Source organism: Salminus brasiliensis, chromosome 7, assembly GCF_030463535.1.
Source record: "Salminus brasiliensis chromosome 7, fSalBra1.hap2, whole genome shotgun sequence".
In the NCBI taxonomy this organism is placed as follows: Eukaryota; Metazoa; Chordata; class Actinopteri; order Characiformes; family Bryconidae; genus Salminus; species Salminus brasiliensis.
The window spans coordinates 11,150,798-11,166,751 of record NC_132884.1 but is presented as its reverse complement, the minus strand read 5'-3'; the positions used below and the strand labels follow the sequence as shown (position 1 = coordinate 11,166,751).

General features: G+C 37.9%; 1 protein-coding gene across 11 annotated transcripts in view; it reads left to right on the top strand.

Annotated features, from left to right (window-relative positions):
* Positions 1-15,954, top strand: part of caskb (calcium/calmodulin-dependent serine protein kinase b) — a 57,449-nt gene that overhangs the window by 9,676 nt on the left and 31,819 nt on the right. For all 11 annotated transcript variants that reach the window (XM_072683853.1, XM_072683847.1, XM_072683852.1 and 8 more), the window contains exons 2-3: positions 12,793-12,905; positions 15,574-15,679. In XM_072683853.1, the coding sequence (XP_072539954.1) occupies positions 12,793-12,905; positions 15,574-15,679 (219 nt within the window). The remainder of the gene's footprint in view (positions 1-12,792; positions 12,906-15,573; positions 15,680-15,954) is intronic.

Genomic DNA, 15,954 nt, shown 5'->3' with positions numbered 1-15,954 from the left:
TCATATTAAATCCAATGAATTAAGAATAGGATGTCGCTCAAATTATATGCGTGCAAAGGCAGGCGAGGGAATACTTTTGGCAATATAGTGAATGTACTACCTAAAACCAAACGAACCTAGTTAACCTTATTTAAGCTCCCGAGACTTTAATTGTTGACTACACCCCCTAAAATGTAACTATCTGTCTTGAGTCAACTGGAAAAAACAGGTTTGGGTTGCATGAAACCTCTGTAAGCTTAAAAATGCTTTGATAAGTAATGGTAAAACCTTCCTCTTATTTTATCATAACTTTTGCGTTCCAGCTTTGCACAAGAGCATTGATTTGTGAACAGTGCATAATAATCAAGGCCAAACGTCAAACAAATTCACAACACTTCTTTGTCTTATTAGGTGTGGTGACAGGTAAACATGTCCCCTGGAAGTGTCTTAAGCTGGCTGCCACATTGCGCTGTGGAAGCTGAATCATTCTTCTGAGCTTAACGCACTTTACTTCTATCTCAGGTACTTTTCTAAAGACACAACACAAATATTTGAATGAAAGTAAGGATGTATTTGTTTGTTTATTTAATGAATTGCATATTTTATTTCGTTTTTCTATATTATCACAGCTGTTTGAAGATTTCTGCATATTTTGTTCTTGAAAGGTAAATTGTTATTTAGAGTGTTTTGATCTTGGATGTTGCCAGCAACGATTTCTTTTTAGAGTAGGTGATCGGTTAAGTGCCTATTTTGATGTACAAATGTCTTCTGAAGTTTTTAAATGTCATAGTAAAGCTAATGTGTACTCTTTGTGACGTGGCAGTAAGTAAGGCATTAAAAAAAAGCCTAACTAACTTTTTTTTGTGAATTTCTCATGATTGATCTCACTCACAATGATTTAAAGATGTTTAGCGCGTCCCTTAAAAAAAAAAACCTACATGTTTCAGTATTGCACAGTTATCAGTGACTGGTTCTGCATTTTTGTGAAGCAGCTGGAGCATCCCTGCTGTGGGTGAGCTTTTATAAACTTTAAAGCTCATCTGAGAGGGAGGTGTGGAGAATGCTATATGTTGAATGTTATACACACATCCTGCAGAGTGCTGCTCCCAGACCTGCCCTGGTCCGTGTTAATAAACACACGTGCACTCAGCATCCAGCAGATCAGTAGTCTTTCGGTTATCAGAAAGATGGAGGAAGAAAATGTAAGACAAGACCATGTGGAAGTTTGATCGGAGAGCACATAATTTAGTCCTTTGTTAGCTCTTCAACTGTCCCATCCTGCCATTTTTTTTGTTTATTAGCCTACACTGTGTGCATTTGTGTGCAAATGTTTTGAACAGTAGGGCGTGTTTTGGCCAGTCTCTGAAGCCAGGCAGAGGTAATTTGAGCTATCTCCCCTAATAATGAATCTGAAGCTGTGGGAAGAAGAATGAGGTGCCGCCAGTGTGGCTCTGCTGTTCTCATTAGTGCCCAGGGAGCCTGTCTGCCCAAACCTGCAGTCCGATCCTTTCTGGCAGCTTTGCACTCTGCTCTCTGCATTTAGGCCAGCCGTTAATTGGATGGTGGGCCAGATTCAATCTGTGTTGCGACTGCTTTATCATCTTAATTTTACACTCAAATCATAGGCCAAGCAATATATATTTTTTTGAATAAGAACAATGTGCTCATACAATAAATTTTTTTAAAGGTTTAACGCAGTCCTTAACCACCTTATCCTCCTGTTTATGGTAAACTCCACAATAGCCGTATCATCAGAAAATGTCTGCAGAAGTCAAAGGTGTACAGGTTGAACAGGAATAGAGTTAAGAAATGTCTTTGGAAGGCTCTGGTGCTGCTTAAAGCCATGTCAAATTTCTTGGTTGTGTTTTTTTTTTTTTTTTTTTTTTTTTTTTTGGAAAAGTCTGTGTGTGGTCAATATTTGCCCAATATTTGAGTCTCGAGTAAAGGCAATGAGATGAGCCATACTGTGATAAAGACGTTAGTTCAATTTGATTTACGGTCGTAAATGGCCTCTTAAACCAGTCAGCGCAGATGCATTTGATCAATGATTTAACACGTGAAAGCTGACACTAAACTCGAAACCTCTTCTTTTAGTTCAGGCCTCGCTTCATCCATATTTCATACTCTGAGTCACAGATAAATTCAAGGAGAAAAGTTTCTAGATAGCATGCATATGTGCTTATGTTTCTACATTTACATTTATTAGGGCATTAATCTTTTTTCTGTTGTGGTGTTAATTTTTACACACAGTGCATTGCAGCTTTGAGTGTAGCTGCAGACCTGTCAGTGTCCATGCTTGTGAGATCATATGAGATCATATTTAGTATTGAAGTATTTAGTCAGCCACTGATTGTGCAAGTTCTCCAACTTAGAAAGACTGTAATTGTCATCATAGGTACACTTAAACTATGAGAGACAAAATGAGGAAAAAATCCAGGACATCACATTGTAAGATTGTTTAAGAATTTATTTGTAAATTATTGTGGAAAAATAAATATTTGGTCACCCACAAACAAGCAGGATTTCTCACTCTCACAAACCTGTAATTTCTTCTTTAAGAAGCTCTTGGCATGGAGGAATGGGCCAAAATAACAGTAAGAATAATATAAAAGTAATATAATATAAAATAAAATTGTGGATGTATCATGTGAAGTAACAATTTTATAGTGTCATGAATATGCTATGTGCATGTTAACTTCTTATACACTTCTTGGGCTGTTCAGTGCCTGTTTAAAACCAGGGGCGACATCTGAGACGGGGGTTCAAGATTGTTCAAGATTGATTTTCTTTTTTTATTGTCAAATCTTAATTTAAAAACTGAAATCTGTCTTTGGAATAATAATTGGTCATATTTTGGTAGTTTGCTTTTGCAGTATGTCATTTCTGCTGATTTCCCAAAATGCCTGGCAAATCTATGTAGTAATTAATATCCTAGTTTCTGTAGGTGAAAAAGGAGATTTCTTTCTTGTTGAGGACTTCCAGGCTCGTCATAGGCTCACTTTGGATATGCTGATGATCAAGCCCTTTTTCGTTCTCACCTGCAGTTCAAAGAGAGCTTTTGTTTTAGCTGTGGAAATATCTCCCTATGCATGCAACTTTGTTCTGCTGTTTTTGGAGTAAGCTCTTAAAAAGCACTATTAAACAAAATTAAGTTCGGGCCTTCCCCGGTATGCAGCGATCCGCAGTCAACTTAAATATTTTTGGTGAAGATAAACTAAGAGTGCTGGAGAGATGACAAAAAAACAAGAGACAGGGCGGGTGAGAGAGAAGACAGACCTCAGGTCTTTGAGGTATGTCTGATAAAAATATTGAAAAACAGCCTCTGTTATAGACAGACATTAATTTAGTTAAAAAAATAGTAAATAGCTAGATACTAGATATTTTAAAAATAAATTCTGCCCATCATCCCAATCCCATCTTTTTTTCATATCATTTTATGATATCCTGATTAAATACCAAACTAAATACCAAGCCTCCCATTGGATAGCAAAATACTTAAAGGTGGTGTGCAATGTGCAGAATGATGCATTTTATTTTTGACAAAGGGATTCACAAGAATAAGCATGTTTGTCATTCTTTCTTTAGAATTTTCCTCTTTATGCATCAGGTTTACTATTGATCATGTTAGTAACAACATGTAGCTAGATGTTAATGGCTGAGTCATCATGTTTCTCAGTGCTTGTGTCATCAATTTTGTCTTCTGGGGCCCATCAGTCTGTCCGCAGTAGAATTGATTGGTGCCACCACTCTGCCCTCTGCACACTGCCTAATGGGCTTCTTAATGAGGTCCACTAGATTATCAACTTCTTTAGATGGATGTCCACCCCATATAAATATTCTTGTAGATTTTGTTTTCTAGTTGAGATTTTACAACAGCCATTCCTAAAACAACATTATGGTGTTTCTTTGTGTTCCATGAATATGGAACACAAATTATATTTTGGGTAACTATCCTGCAAAAGCCATCTCTACAGCTGTTCAGGTTGAGCCTTTTTAATATATGGCCCTGAACTCCCATTTCTTAGTAATGTTCTGCACTGTAGAAACCTCAGGGTTTATATTTGAACTTTATCTTGGAGCCTTCTCCTGCCTGGTGGGCATGGGTTGCTTTTGTTTTCAGATCTTTAGGCAGTCACTTAGAGGAGCCCATGGGTGCTGAGTATTAGTTCGATTCAGCTGACAATTGAAATGATTCCTAAATGATTTGGAATTTTACATTGTGGGGCATTTTAAGGAAAAACGTGGCTTTGTTTGAAACATGATGGATGGAAGAGCAGTGTCTGGTGATGCATGGCTACTGGGCATAAAAATAAAAACAATTTATTTTATTTTGCATTTATGACCCTACAGTAATAAGTAATAGATTTCCTTGTGATGCTGGTCCAGGTACACACATTCCCAATTTCTTAATCTTTTTAATGTTTGGGTATTGATCTCACTTGATGTAACATTGGATATATATGCAGTGTTTCCGTTATGTTTATTTTGTATCAGTGGGTGAAATTGCAATTACAAGACTCAGCAGATGCAGAGGGCTTTTAATATAAAACAACGAATACAGGAAGGGACATATGATTATGCCCGACCCATCCTTTCTGTTTTGGCACACCCAACAAGAGAGAGAGAAAGACAGAGAAATAAGAAAGAGGAAATACCAAGATCAAACTAGCTAACCATATCTTTTACAGTCAAAAATAACATTAGTAATATAACATGAAGCATACTGCACACCAGATGTTCAATTCCTCAATGGCCCATGCAGTGTTTTGTCCATATCAAGCCATATCAAGAACACCGTAAGCCACAGTAGATCACATGTGACTTTAAATACAACACAATATTACACAGAGAAAGGCTGCCAGTCTTTTGATAAACAAACCAAGGGCAGGTTACCTCAGCTAACATTGCTATTTTAGCCCTGTACAGCCCGTATCTTTTAGCTCAAGAACAGTCAGTTTGTAGTGAACTGATACCAGGCGAGATAAGTGATGCTGAATGCATTATTTAATTTAATTTATGCAAGTAGAATGTAAAAATGAACTTGAATCTGGCATTTATTGGCTCTCCCTGCGGGCATTTTAGGTAGCAGTGCTATGTGATGCTACGCTGCTCTGTTGATGTTCATGAACAAGTAATTGTTGTTGTTATTAACACTTTTTAAATGATTATTTATACTATATTTATACTACATTGAAATGATTGTAACCTATCATTAGTTATGTTATTAGTCATGTGAACACAGAATGAAATCAGAATGAATGTTACATTCTCCATAAAAGCTGTAAAGCTCAATTACAACAACATTACCTCAATAACATTACCTCAATGCAAATACATTACCAGAAATGCAGTATTCCAAAAATGCTGCATTAACTTAAACCAAATTAATTTCAAAAACACTACGTTACCAGAAACCAAATATGTTTATAAAAAAAAAGCTGATTTCGGGAGACACTAGAAATGCTTGTGTTCGTTACATTTACATTTATGGCATTTAGCAGACGCTCTTATCCAGAGCGACTTACAAAGTGCTTTGCTATTTACCCAAGAAAAACCTTAGCTAGTTAGAATAGACTAATAATTCAAAATATACCTCTAAGCTTAGACATTACTAAATACAGGTCAATAAGGTGACCATAGAACTATTCGTCCAATTACTCTCGGAAGAGGTGGGTCTTCAGTCTGCGTTTGAAGACCGTGAGCGACTGGGCCGTTCGGACACCCAGGGGCAGCTCGTTCCACCACTTTGGTGCAGGACAGAAAAAAGCCTGGATGCTTGTCTTCCGCGGATTTTGAGGGATGGTGGGTCGAGCCGAGCCGTAGTTGAAGCTCGAAGGGCTCTAGGTGCGGATCGGCTTTTGACCATTGCCATCAAGTACAGAGGGGCTGGTCCGTTCTTGGCTTTGTAGGCCAGCGTCAGGGTTTTGAATCTGATGCGGGCAGCAGCTACAGGAAGCCAGTGAAGAGAATGCAGCAGTGGAGTGACATGGCTGAATTTAGGGACACTTTATATTTTATGCATTGCAACAAAAGCATGAGCAAGAAGCAAGTCGCTGGGAAGAACCTAAAAAAGCAGTGGAGACTATATGATGTTGGTGTAATGTCTAATTGTCAGAAACCCAATTCAAGACTTAAGATTCAAGGTTTGTAATAGCGTTTGGATGATAAACAATATTATCAAATATCACAATAATTTTAACCAGTGACCACGTTAAGTGCATTGTCGGCCCACGCCTTTTTGTTTGTTTTGTATTTGTTTTTTGTCTTTATTTAATTGTTGACGTACAATTATTGCATAATATGGTAAACTAAACATCTAGTCCTTTGTAACAAAAAAAAGCACGGATCACAGCATTTAAGGATGGATCACACATTGTTAATATAAAATCAACTACCAACTACAGCTACAAATGCACTTAAAAACAAATGCGACTCAAAAGATTAGAATGTAGTCTGGCAAAGAATGCTGGGTACATGCAAATGGACAACTCTGCCTTATGTGGCCTTCTCCCGGGTAAAAAATGGATGAGCTTGTACAGAAGAAGGGTGTCACTGCGCCAGTTTGGCAGTATTTTGGTTTCTAATCAGATGAACACGGAGAACCATTAGATGTAAACAGTGTTAATTATATCATGAAGGGTCTACTGCCATTCAACACAGTCTAAAAGTCATCATTCAGTCATCAAGTCAAGGCAAGTGGGTTTTTATTGTCAATTCAATGATATACAGAGTACACAGTGAAACGAAACAATGTTCCTCCAGGACCATGGTGCAACACAGACACAGTGCATACAGAACACATGTGCAATACAGTACAAGTGCAGACATACAATACAACACAATACAGACAAAGAGTAATAAATAAATTAGGGGTAGTGTGCAAATTATGCAGTGTGCAATAAATATTGAATCCAGTGAGGTAGTATCAACGGACAACGATGCAAATATAAGTCATCCGTGAGAGATGAACTTGGATGGCAATAGTAAATTGCTTCAGACATAACCTACATCTGGGGATGACTAATTTAAATAAGAGGCAAAGATAGTACATGGAACGAGCTCTGGGTGTATGCTGATCGGTCGTGTGTACTTTTTCTCGCAGCTGGCAGAATAAGCCGGCATTGCTGAAAGCTCAACAAGAACTATAATTCCTGGAACATTGCCTCTATACTTTCAAATATATAATCAATATTTGTTCTACTTATTTGTTTACTTAAAACTGAAGCATTCAAGTAAAAATAATGCAAAAACAGTGGAAGAGTTTATAAACATTAAATTGTAATTTAATATGAATGTACTGTTACATTATATGTACATTTCATGTTATTTATTGTCATTTTCAAAGGTTTTAAGTTTAATCATTTTACTTTGTATGTTTAAACATCTTAAATTCAGAATCCATTTCATTTAAACTGTGAATTAATTGACTGCAATGTTTCTTATAGGAGTATACAGGGGTTTCTGGCAATGTCTTACATCTCTATACTTCTATAAGAAACATTGCAGTCACATAATCTGATAATGGGGGTCTGTCAGAATATGTGACTGCACACAATACATAATCTGCATAAAATGCCCATGCACATGTAAAGGATCTGAAAATAACATCAGTAAATTTATTGTGAATGCAATCAAAAAGTTAAATATTCATTATATAATAATAATCTAATAACTAGATTAGATAATATAATACAATTATAATTAATTATAATAATAATTAGATACTATAATAACCTTATCTGTTCTAAATAGTTCACTTTCGTTCATTATTTTTTTGTTTTTATGCAATTGCAATGTCCTATGATGCAGTTGAGCAGCTGCGGTTTCGCTCTTTTTGGTTCTTGCGGCTTTCCATACTCTTTCCATATATTAGCTTTGCAGTACTTAAAGCTGTTGTCTGTATGCATGTATGAGAGCAGAAAATTGTGAAAAGAGAGGGAACCACCCAGAGCTGCCTCAACATACTCTTTCAGATGCACGCACCCTATCCGTCACACACACAAATAAAAATGTCAGAAACTACCCACTGAGGTCACAGAATTCGACGAACACAGATTACTGTCCAACAGGTCCTCGGACTGTAGTGGGCTGCGGACTCGCAAGGTTTTTCATAATCATATTCCGCATGGAAGTTAGTTTGCATATTGGGAAATAAGTTATCGAGCTGTCTTCAATTGCAACCAATTTCAGCATGGTTTACAGAAGGCAGTCTTTTGAGAAACATCTGTGTTTTAAAGCAAAATCACCTCCAAGCTAGTGAGGACGAGCCAGGTCTAGCAACTAAATCTAACGACACAGACTGGCAGGGTGTTTGTGCTTGTGTTTTGTCTCCTAGCGCAGTTTGTTCACTGTTTTGCACATTAATATAGTCATATTAGGCAACAGGGCACAGTGAATATGTGAACTCTTAAGACCTGTTTTTGAGTGGTTTCCACAAAGTGAGTGACATACTAGATACATCGTCCAATAATTCTCATATTTGTGCATCCATATTCAAACCCAGAATATTGATACTGTATCTTTTTTTTCCTGTTGATCCAAATTCTCTGACCGTGTTAACTCTGTGACCTAAAATAACTGTCAAATAATGTTTTATTCCTCTCTTGCAGAACAGCAGTAATAAGCACTTTAGGTATAATGTTGGGTGAAGCTCATACTTCTTTGATTTATTTAATTTTGCTTGTTTTACTTGTCTTTTTCTTTCCATGAATACCTTGCTGTAGAGGGCGCTGTATGTGAATTACTTCCCTAATCTCTAAATCAACATTTTTCATGATTGTGTGGTCTAAGTGATAAGAACTGATAAGAAGCTTTGATTCAAAGCGCTTCTATTTAAACTGTACAGCACTGGTCAAGAGCATCTTCGTTTTTTTCCTGAAAAAGAAAATGTCAGTAAGTCATCTGTATTTATACATAATTCTTAAAGACTCATTCCGGTTGACTCATAAATAAAGCCCTTGTAAGCTGGGGATGGACCATCATATATGCTGTAAAGAGCAGTTCTGGGTTTTGTTATAGACATGGGGAAGATATGAATACCTCCTCTGTCCATGCTTGTAAAGACTCCGTTCCTCTTCAGATTTGAATTGCATCTGACTTTCTTTTTACTCAGGGTTGCGGTGGATTCAGAGCTTACCCGGAATCACTGGGTGCAAGGCAGGAATACCCCAATGGACAGGGCGTCAGTCGCAGGGTGTTCTTTCAGTTCCCTAACCTAAAATTTGTGAGAAGACCATTGGGGTGTAATTGGGGTGCATGCAGTTGTACTGAGAATACACCAATGTCCAAACCACAAGCACTAGTTTCTCCCGGAAACTGTTAGCTGTAAGCTGTTAACAAGTTGGCAAAAATGACATGTTAAGCCATGCCCAAGTGGGCTGATCGCTGAGTGCAAATGTCTTTTTTTTATTTTGGGACTGATGGGCTTAATATAGTCCAAAGCCTTGGGTATATGACTTTTAAAGCAGATTATAAAAAGACGATGTGTCTCACACTTCCTGTTTTGCTGAATTTTATGGCAAATGAAAATAAATGTCCACCGCACACTAAACAACTAGTGATCATGCACTACACAACTTCCACCTGTTGCGGAAATCGAACATAGCCCAAAATATGTGCCTTGCGTTACCTAGGAGATGCAGATTAAACGTGGACACGCAGCGTGCGGTGTCATTGTTTACGCCATCATTTGTGCTGACCCAAAACCCAAGAAGAAAAGTTTTAAAATAGGCAAATTTCACCATGGGTGGGAAGACTGGGTCAAAATTGTCTGTACAAACTGCAGAGGGAGTTGGAGGGGAGTTGCACAGCGTGTCTTGGAGGCTACCCTACGTATGAGGCAGTTGTTGGCTGCTTATACAAATTTCCGTTTCTCCTTAAATTGTGCAACAGTATTAGACATGTAGTGCTAGGATGTAGCTGCTGCATCATTTAAGGTGGACCGTGAACCTACTTTTGAAAGGTTTTATGAGATTTTTATAAAGTTTTGTAGCTAAATGTCTTGAAAAAAAACTTAAAAACATAACCCATGAGCATGTGTATATATGAGATGTGTATTTTACATTTTACTGCTTAACACGCAACAGCCTTTACCAACTAGGTGGGGGAGGTGTAACAGACTATCTTGTATGTGAAAGAACATACAATATAGCAATTCTAGTCTTCTAGCTTACGTAAAGGACTAAAGGTACTGAACTGAATATTTTGTTTTTGCCAGCCATACTGCTTCTGGTATAAAACCACACCTTAACATTTGTACCTCATTAAGCAATGAAGTAGACTGTCTCTGCTGAAACAATCTTTACAGTCAAAACTTTACCTCACAGTCATCTCAAGTACTGAAATGTGTGTGAATGCAGGGCACAGGTATGCTGCAGTGAGATGCTGGTGAAAGACATTTGTCTTTCCTCATTTTCTTCCTTTTTCTCTTTCTCTCTCATTCTGTTTCTTTTCATCCTCTTCTTTCTAATGCGTCTCATAGATAACTTTTTTTTTTACTAATGGAAAAGGTTTTATTTTAGGTTTTGTGTTTGCTTTATTCATGTGTTTTACAGCCCTTCATTGCTGTTTTCTAATTCTAAAAAGTCGGTGTCCCCAGAATAACCCTGTTTGGTGAGCATGGTGTCAGTAATGTGTTTCGTGTGAGCTGTGGCACTGTGTGGTTAAAACCCGGAGGTGTTGCAGACTTGCCCAGCTGTGTACACACACGTGGCTTCTACTCTTTGTTGCAGAATTAAACTACACACCCATGCTGCTCAAGAATATCCACTGGTCAGGCCTTATATATATATATATAGGCCCCCCCAACACACACACATTAAAGGTACCCTAGTGCTGCTCAGTAATGTCAGTGGCTCTATAAAGTCTACGGGTGACGTGTGTAATGTGTGCATTTACACTAGGGAGCATACACACTTAATTGTTTTTTATGATACCTTGAGAATGGGTCCTACATTTTTGAGGCAAGCACACTTTTCACTGAGTTTGACTGGATCCTGTATTGTTTGGCGCATCCTCTCCCCAACTTGACCAGAGAGCAAATCATGGTGTTGATGTACAGCTTTATCATCTGAGGCCTGGGCTGTCTGATGTTTTGTCAGAAGACGTTTTGTCAGGAGTCGAGACAGAATTTCACTTTTGTTTTTACTTAAGACCTGAAACACTTTCTCATGTCTAAAACCTGAAACTGAGGATGTTCTAAATTGTACTCCATACCGTATAGACCACTAATTTTGTATTGGCATGGTAGTTGCCCGCTGTACCCGCATTCAACCATCTCAAAAGCAGCAATTCTAGGGCAATTTTACTTACAATGAATCTGGTAATAATGTAGGGTGTAAATTCACCCAGCCGTTACCTTGGTAGCTCTTCAACAGTCACCAGGCACAAGCCTAGGTATTACCCATTTGTCTGGAACATACCTTAGAGACTACTCAGTAGTCAACTTACTGTTGCTGTGCTGTGTTAAATCAACATCAGAAAATCTATAGGAGGTGTAGCTTGAAATTCTTTGGACCAAACGGAAAGAAACTCAAAATGTATGCCGCAGGTCCAACGTTGCATTCTGATTTAGTACACATTTGGGATGTATCATGGTTCTCAAATATAACAACTTAATGTTAGCAAGAGACTAAGATTATTTTTTTCATGGATTCTCTGACTGTAATTCTGTCAGCCCTTTATGCTAATACATTTATGTCTAATGTATTTTACAATTATGATATCTGATTTGTCTGTTCTGTGTACATGCCAAATTGGACTCATTGGCCAATGTACATTAGAGCCACAGGGCGAGGCCTTGTAATAGTTTACTGATTACACTGATTTACAAGGTTTGTTGTTTACAATTTTTGGAGTTCCATGTGGACTTTTTGATGCTGATCACAGAAATTACATAAATTTTCACATCACGTATGGTTTCACGTACGCTATGTGACGATGCTTAATGAATATTGCCATACAAGAGGTACCTGATGCAGACATCATAAACACATATTTGTGTTCAGCTTGTTTAAAATCTAGTTATTTCACAAAAAACATTTAGGGGAAACAATGTTCCTAAAAAAATGTTTACCAGTGTTCATGATGTCATGCTCTGAAAACAGGTAGGGGGAAAAACAAGCTCACCGCAGTTGAGTTGAGATACATGCCAAATTTGATTGGAGGGAAGAGGAAGAAAACCGGTTTGTGATTTAAGGTTCAGTTAGCTGAAGATATGCTGTCCTTTCAACACCAGTCTATTCTCATCTAAACATTTATAAGTGGGCTTTCTTCTCAGCCAAAATTGAATTTGTTCTTTGATGAGCAGATTATCCTGCTAACTGAGTTTAGGCTAACAGTTTCTCTCTCCTAATTCAGAGGAGATTAACATTTGCGGTTGTTGTTGGATTGACAGTTTAATATTTATAAATGATGATTGTTTAATATTGGGCATGCCTACTTAGTTTATAATCATGTGAGCAAAGTGAAATTCTAGAGCTCTGCTCCTGCTTATGCGTAGCTTTTCAGTTGATCTACTTGTGGTGCTACCCCTCACACACAAACATCAAGTGCTCATAATAGATTCTTTGTTGTGGGAGCCAGATCATTGGCACAGTACTCTATTTTGTTTACTCTTAGTAACAGCCTTTACAGACTGCTGTGCTTCTATTGGTTTAAAACTGTGTAAAAGGAGTGCACTGACTGTAGCCAGTATTCCACAGATGTTTGAGGTGCCATTTCAGAGACTCACTGTCAATGGCTTTGTAGCATTTAAGGATGTGTAGGGATTTAAATGTGTGTCAGGCTCTAACTGTCTGTGCTTCTGTGTTTTAGGGGACCGTTTAGTGTGGTGCGCAGATGCATCAACAGGGACACAGGACAGCAGTTTGCTGTGAAGATTGTAGACGTGGCCAGCTTCACCTCCAGTCCTGGACTCAGCACAGAGGGTAAGGTTGCATGAAAGTAGACACAAACATGGGTGAACATTTACCTTTCAAACAACCACACACAGCTGGACCCCGTGGACCTGTACATTTCTTGCTGTAATTGCCTCTGTGCTACAGTTTAGTGTGTGTGTGTGTGTGTGTGTGTGTGTGTGTGTGTGTGTGTGTGTGTGTGTGTGTGCCTTTGTGTGCCTTTGTGTGCCACGGGTGTCCTGAGCATTGTCCTGCTGGGTTGGCACTGGTCTGAGTTTTGGCTGCAGCATGCTGCCATCTGTGAGAGTGTGTGTCTGACATGGCCAGGAGGAAACCGTAATGGAAACAAAGATGCCAGTAGGACAGAAATTAGTGACCACAGCTATGTGTGTGTGTGTGTGTGTGTGTGTGTGTGTATGTGTATGTATATATATATATATATATATATATATATATATATATATATATATATATATATATATATAATTTTTTTTTGCATTTCTGAATATCTTTGTTTTGTTCTATTGTCTGTGATGTGTTTGCCGCAGCATTAGTCACAAGCCATGTTCGTGTCCTTCAAATCTAAAACTAGTAAATATAAATAGATCACTTTGGACTCATGGTTATGTTTTGTGTGGTTAGTGGTGTTTGTGAGCTCTGCTGTATTCTAATAATCCCTCACAGGGGTATCCAGTTAGTGGTCTGCTTCCCCCACAAGGCACATTCATTTTACACGTTCTACAAGTGTGTTTCAGTCAGGTAAAGAAAATGCCAGATTGACAAATACAACACTGGCTTTTTAATGGATTGCTGCAGCCAAACACTGATGGGCTATTTACTCCCGCCAAAATGTCTTAAAAATACTAATTTGTCCTTTGTATTGTGTTATTTGTCTTTGTAATTATGCTGTCAAAATTATTAGTATTTGAAACAGATCAGATCAGCAGAGTAACATCCTCCAATATTACTTTGATGTCTTCTTTCTCAGACTGCAGTGTTAGTGCAGTGAGCCGGGCCATAGTAGATTTCCCAAGACTTTATTTGCCTGCTTTATTTGTCTGGAGAATGCTTATTGTCTGGAAGCAAAGACCTACATTTCTATCTGTAAAATGTGTAAAATGATTTTGAATATTGGATAAAACAACAGAGCTTATGTAATTGTGTATGTGTTTGAAAGAACTGGGAGATGAATGATCAGGGAGGTGGGTGACTAGATTATAAGATAGCAACACTATAGAACAGTAATCTGAAGAAATCTAACTAAACTAAATAAATCAGTCCAGAATGCCTCATGATCAAACATTTTACAAAAAAAAAATGATTTTACTTAAGTATTTATTGCCAGCACATCTAAACTCTGTGACCTGTATTAATTATACAAAACAAAGGATCGGTATTAGCATTAAGAGGCTCTGATCGGATTGGGCAAAATAACCTGATCTGGACAACTCCAGTGCTAAGTGCTGTTTATGATGTGTTTGAATGACACAGCGCTGCATTTCATTCTGCATTTCATTGCCCAGGACTAGTTAGTGGTGATATCAGTAGTCTTCTTAATGTGCAGTAATATTTTGATGTGTTTAAATTAGTTTTGAGTAGAAGCCTTTGTATTCCAGTGCTGGAAAGACCTGTAATACCTCGGCTGAGGCCAAGACTTTGGGACACACTTTGTGTTTTGTCTTATGTTACTATGTGTATGAGATGAAGAGAGTCAGAGTGAGGGTTCTTGGGTCACTGTGCTTCAAAACTGTTTGTCTGCAAAGAGTTGATATCCAGAAGAAGCAATGAATGAGCAGGTGGTCCTAAAACTTTTGTCCATTTAGTGTAGTTTAGAATGATTGTACAAAGGTTAATTTTGCTTAAATAAAGATAAAGCAATAAAAAAGAAAATACTGGAAAATACGTAAATACTGGAAAGAAGACAGAGAGAGAATGAAAAGTGGGCCTGAGGTGTTTCCTCTTGTCTCAAAACCCCAGCGTGTGCCAACTGGGTCGCACAGGGGAACAGCGATTAGGGAAAGGAGGGGGGGTGATGATGCAAAGAGCTATGCTTGTTTCATTTTCTTTTTGAAATACTTTCTCATTAAATGACAAGTGGAGTAGTGTTAAATTATAACTTTTCCTCTCTCTAAGCTGGAACATGTTGGAACATACGTTCTCTATTTATCTGTAATAATGATATTGCTATGAAGATATTGTTGAAATAATTCAGCAAATTGTAACAGTGGTGTTTCTCATTGGCAGGTTGGCAGTGTGTCTATGTATTTATGCTTGATGTGGTGAGAGAAAAACCTTATGTTGCTGTCAAGTGTGGGATGCAGCAGTATGTGAATGGACACTGAGTGCATTTCTGCTCCCTCTTGTGTCCACTCGGGGTTTAACAGAGTGACGTCAGCCTGTCTGGCTGGAGCACAATAGGAGAGTATGAATGTGAATGATGAGGGATGTTGTGCAGTCTGGTGCTGTGTTTGGATATGAAGCCCACTCAGCAGAATACCCACACACTGTGCACTCAGCGATACTACAACATAAGCCCACAAGATCATTTCTCATTTTTAAATAACTAAGCAATCAGCACCATGGTAGCTGTAGGTGTAGTGTGTAAAATGCATGTTGAGCTCTTGATTAAAGGAATTCTCGAGAAAGGAAAAAATAAAATTGTCATGATGATAGTGATGATTGTTGTCCTTTTTTGTAGATCTGAAACGAGAGGCGAGTATCTGCCATATGCTGAAGCACCCTCACATTGTAGAGCTACTGGAAACCTACAGCTCAGATGGAATGCTCTACATGGTTTTTGAGTTGTAAGTGTGTGTGCATGGTGATATATTGTCTGTACTGGTATGCATGTCACGATTTTATTAATACATACTATTTGAACTGTGTTGATCGATTCAATGACAAAGATAATTGTTTTAACAGGATGGTTCAAAATAAAAGGTTGGTTCAAAAAGGTTTAAAAAGAAGATTAAAACAGTTAATGATCTCTTTGTAATAAAATAAATCCAAGGAAATCTAAAAGCAAGTTTTCTTTCTTATTGGGTGAATTTTGCTTATATGGACACTATATAAATAGGCA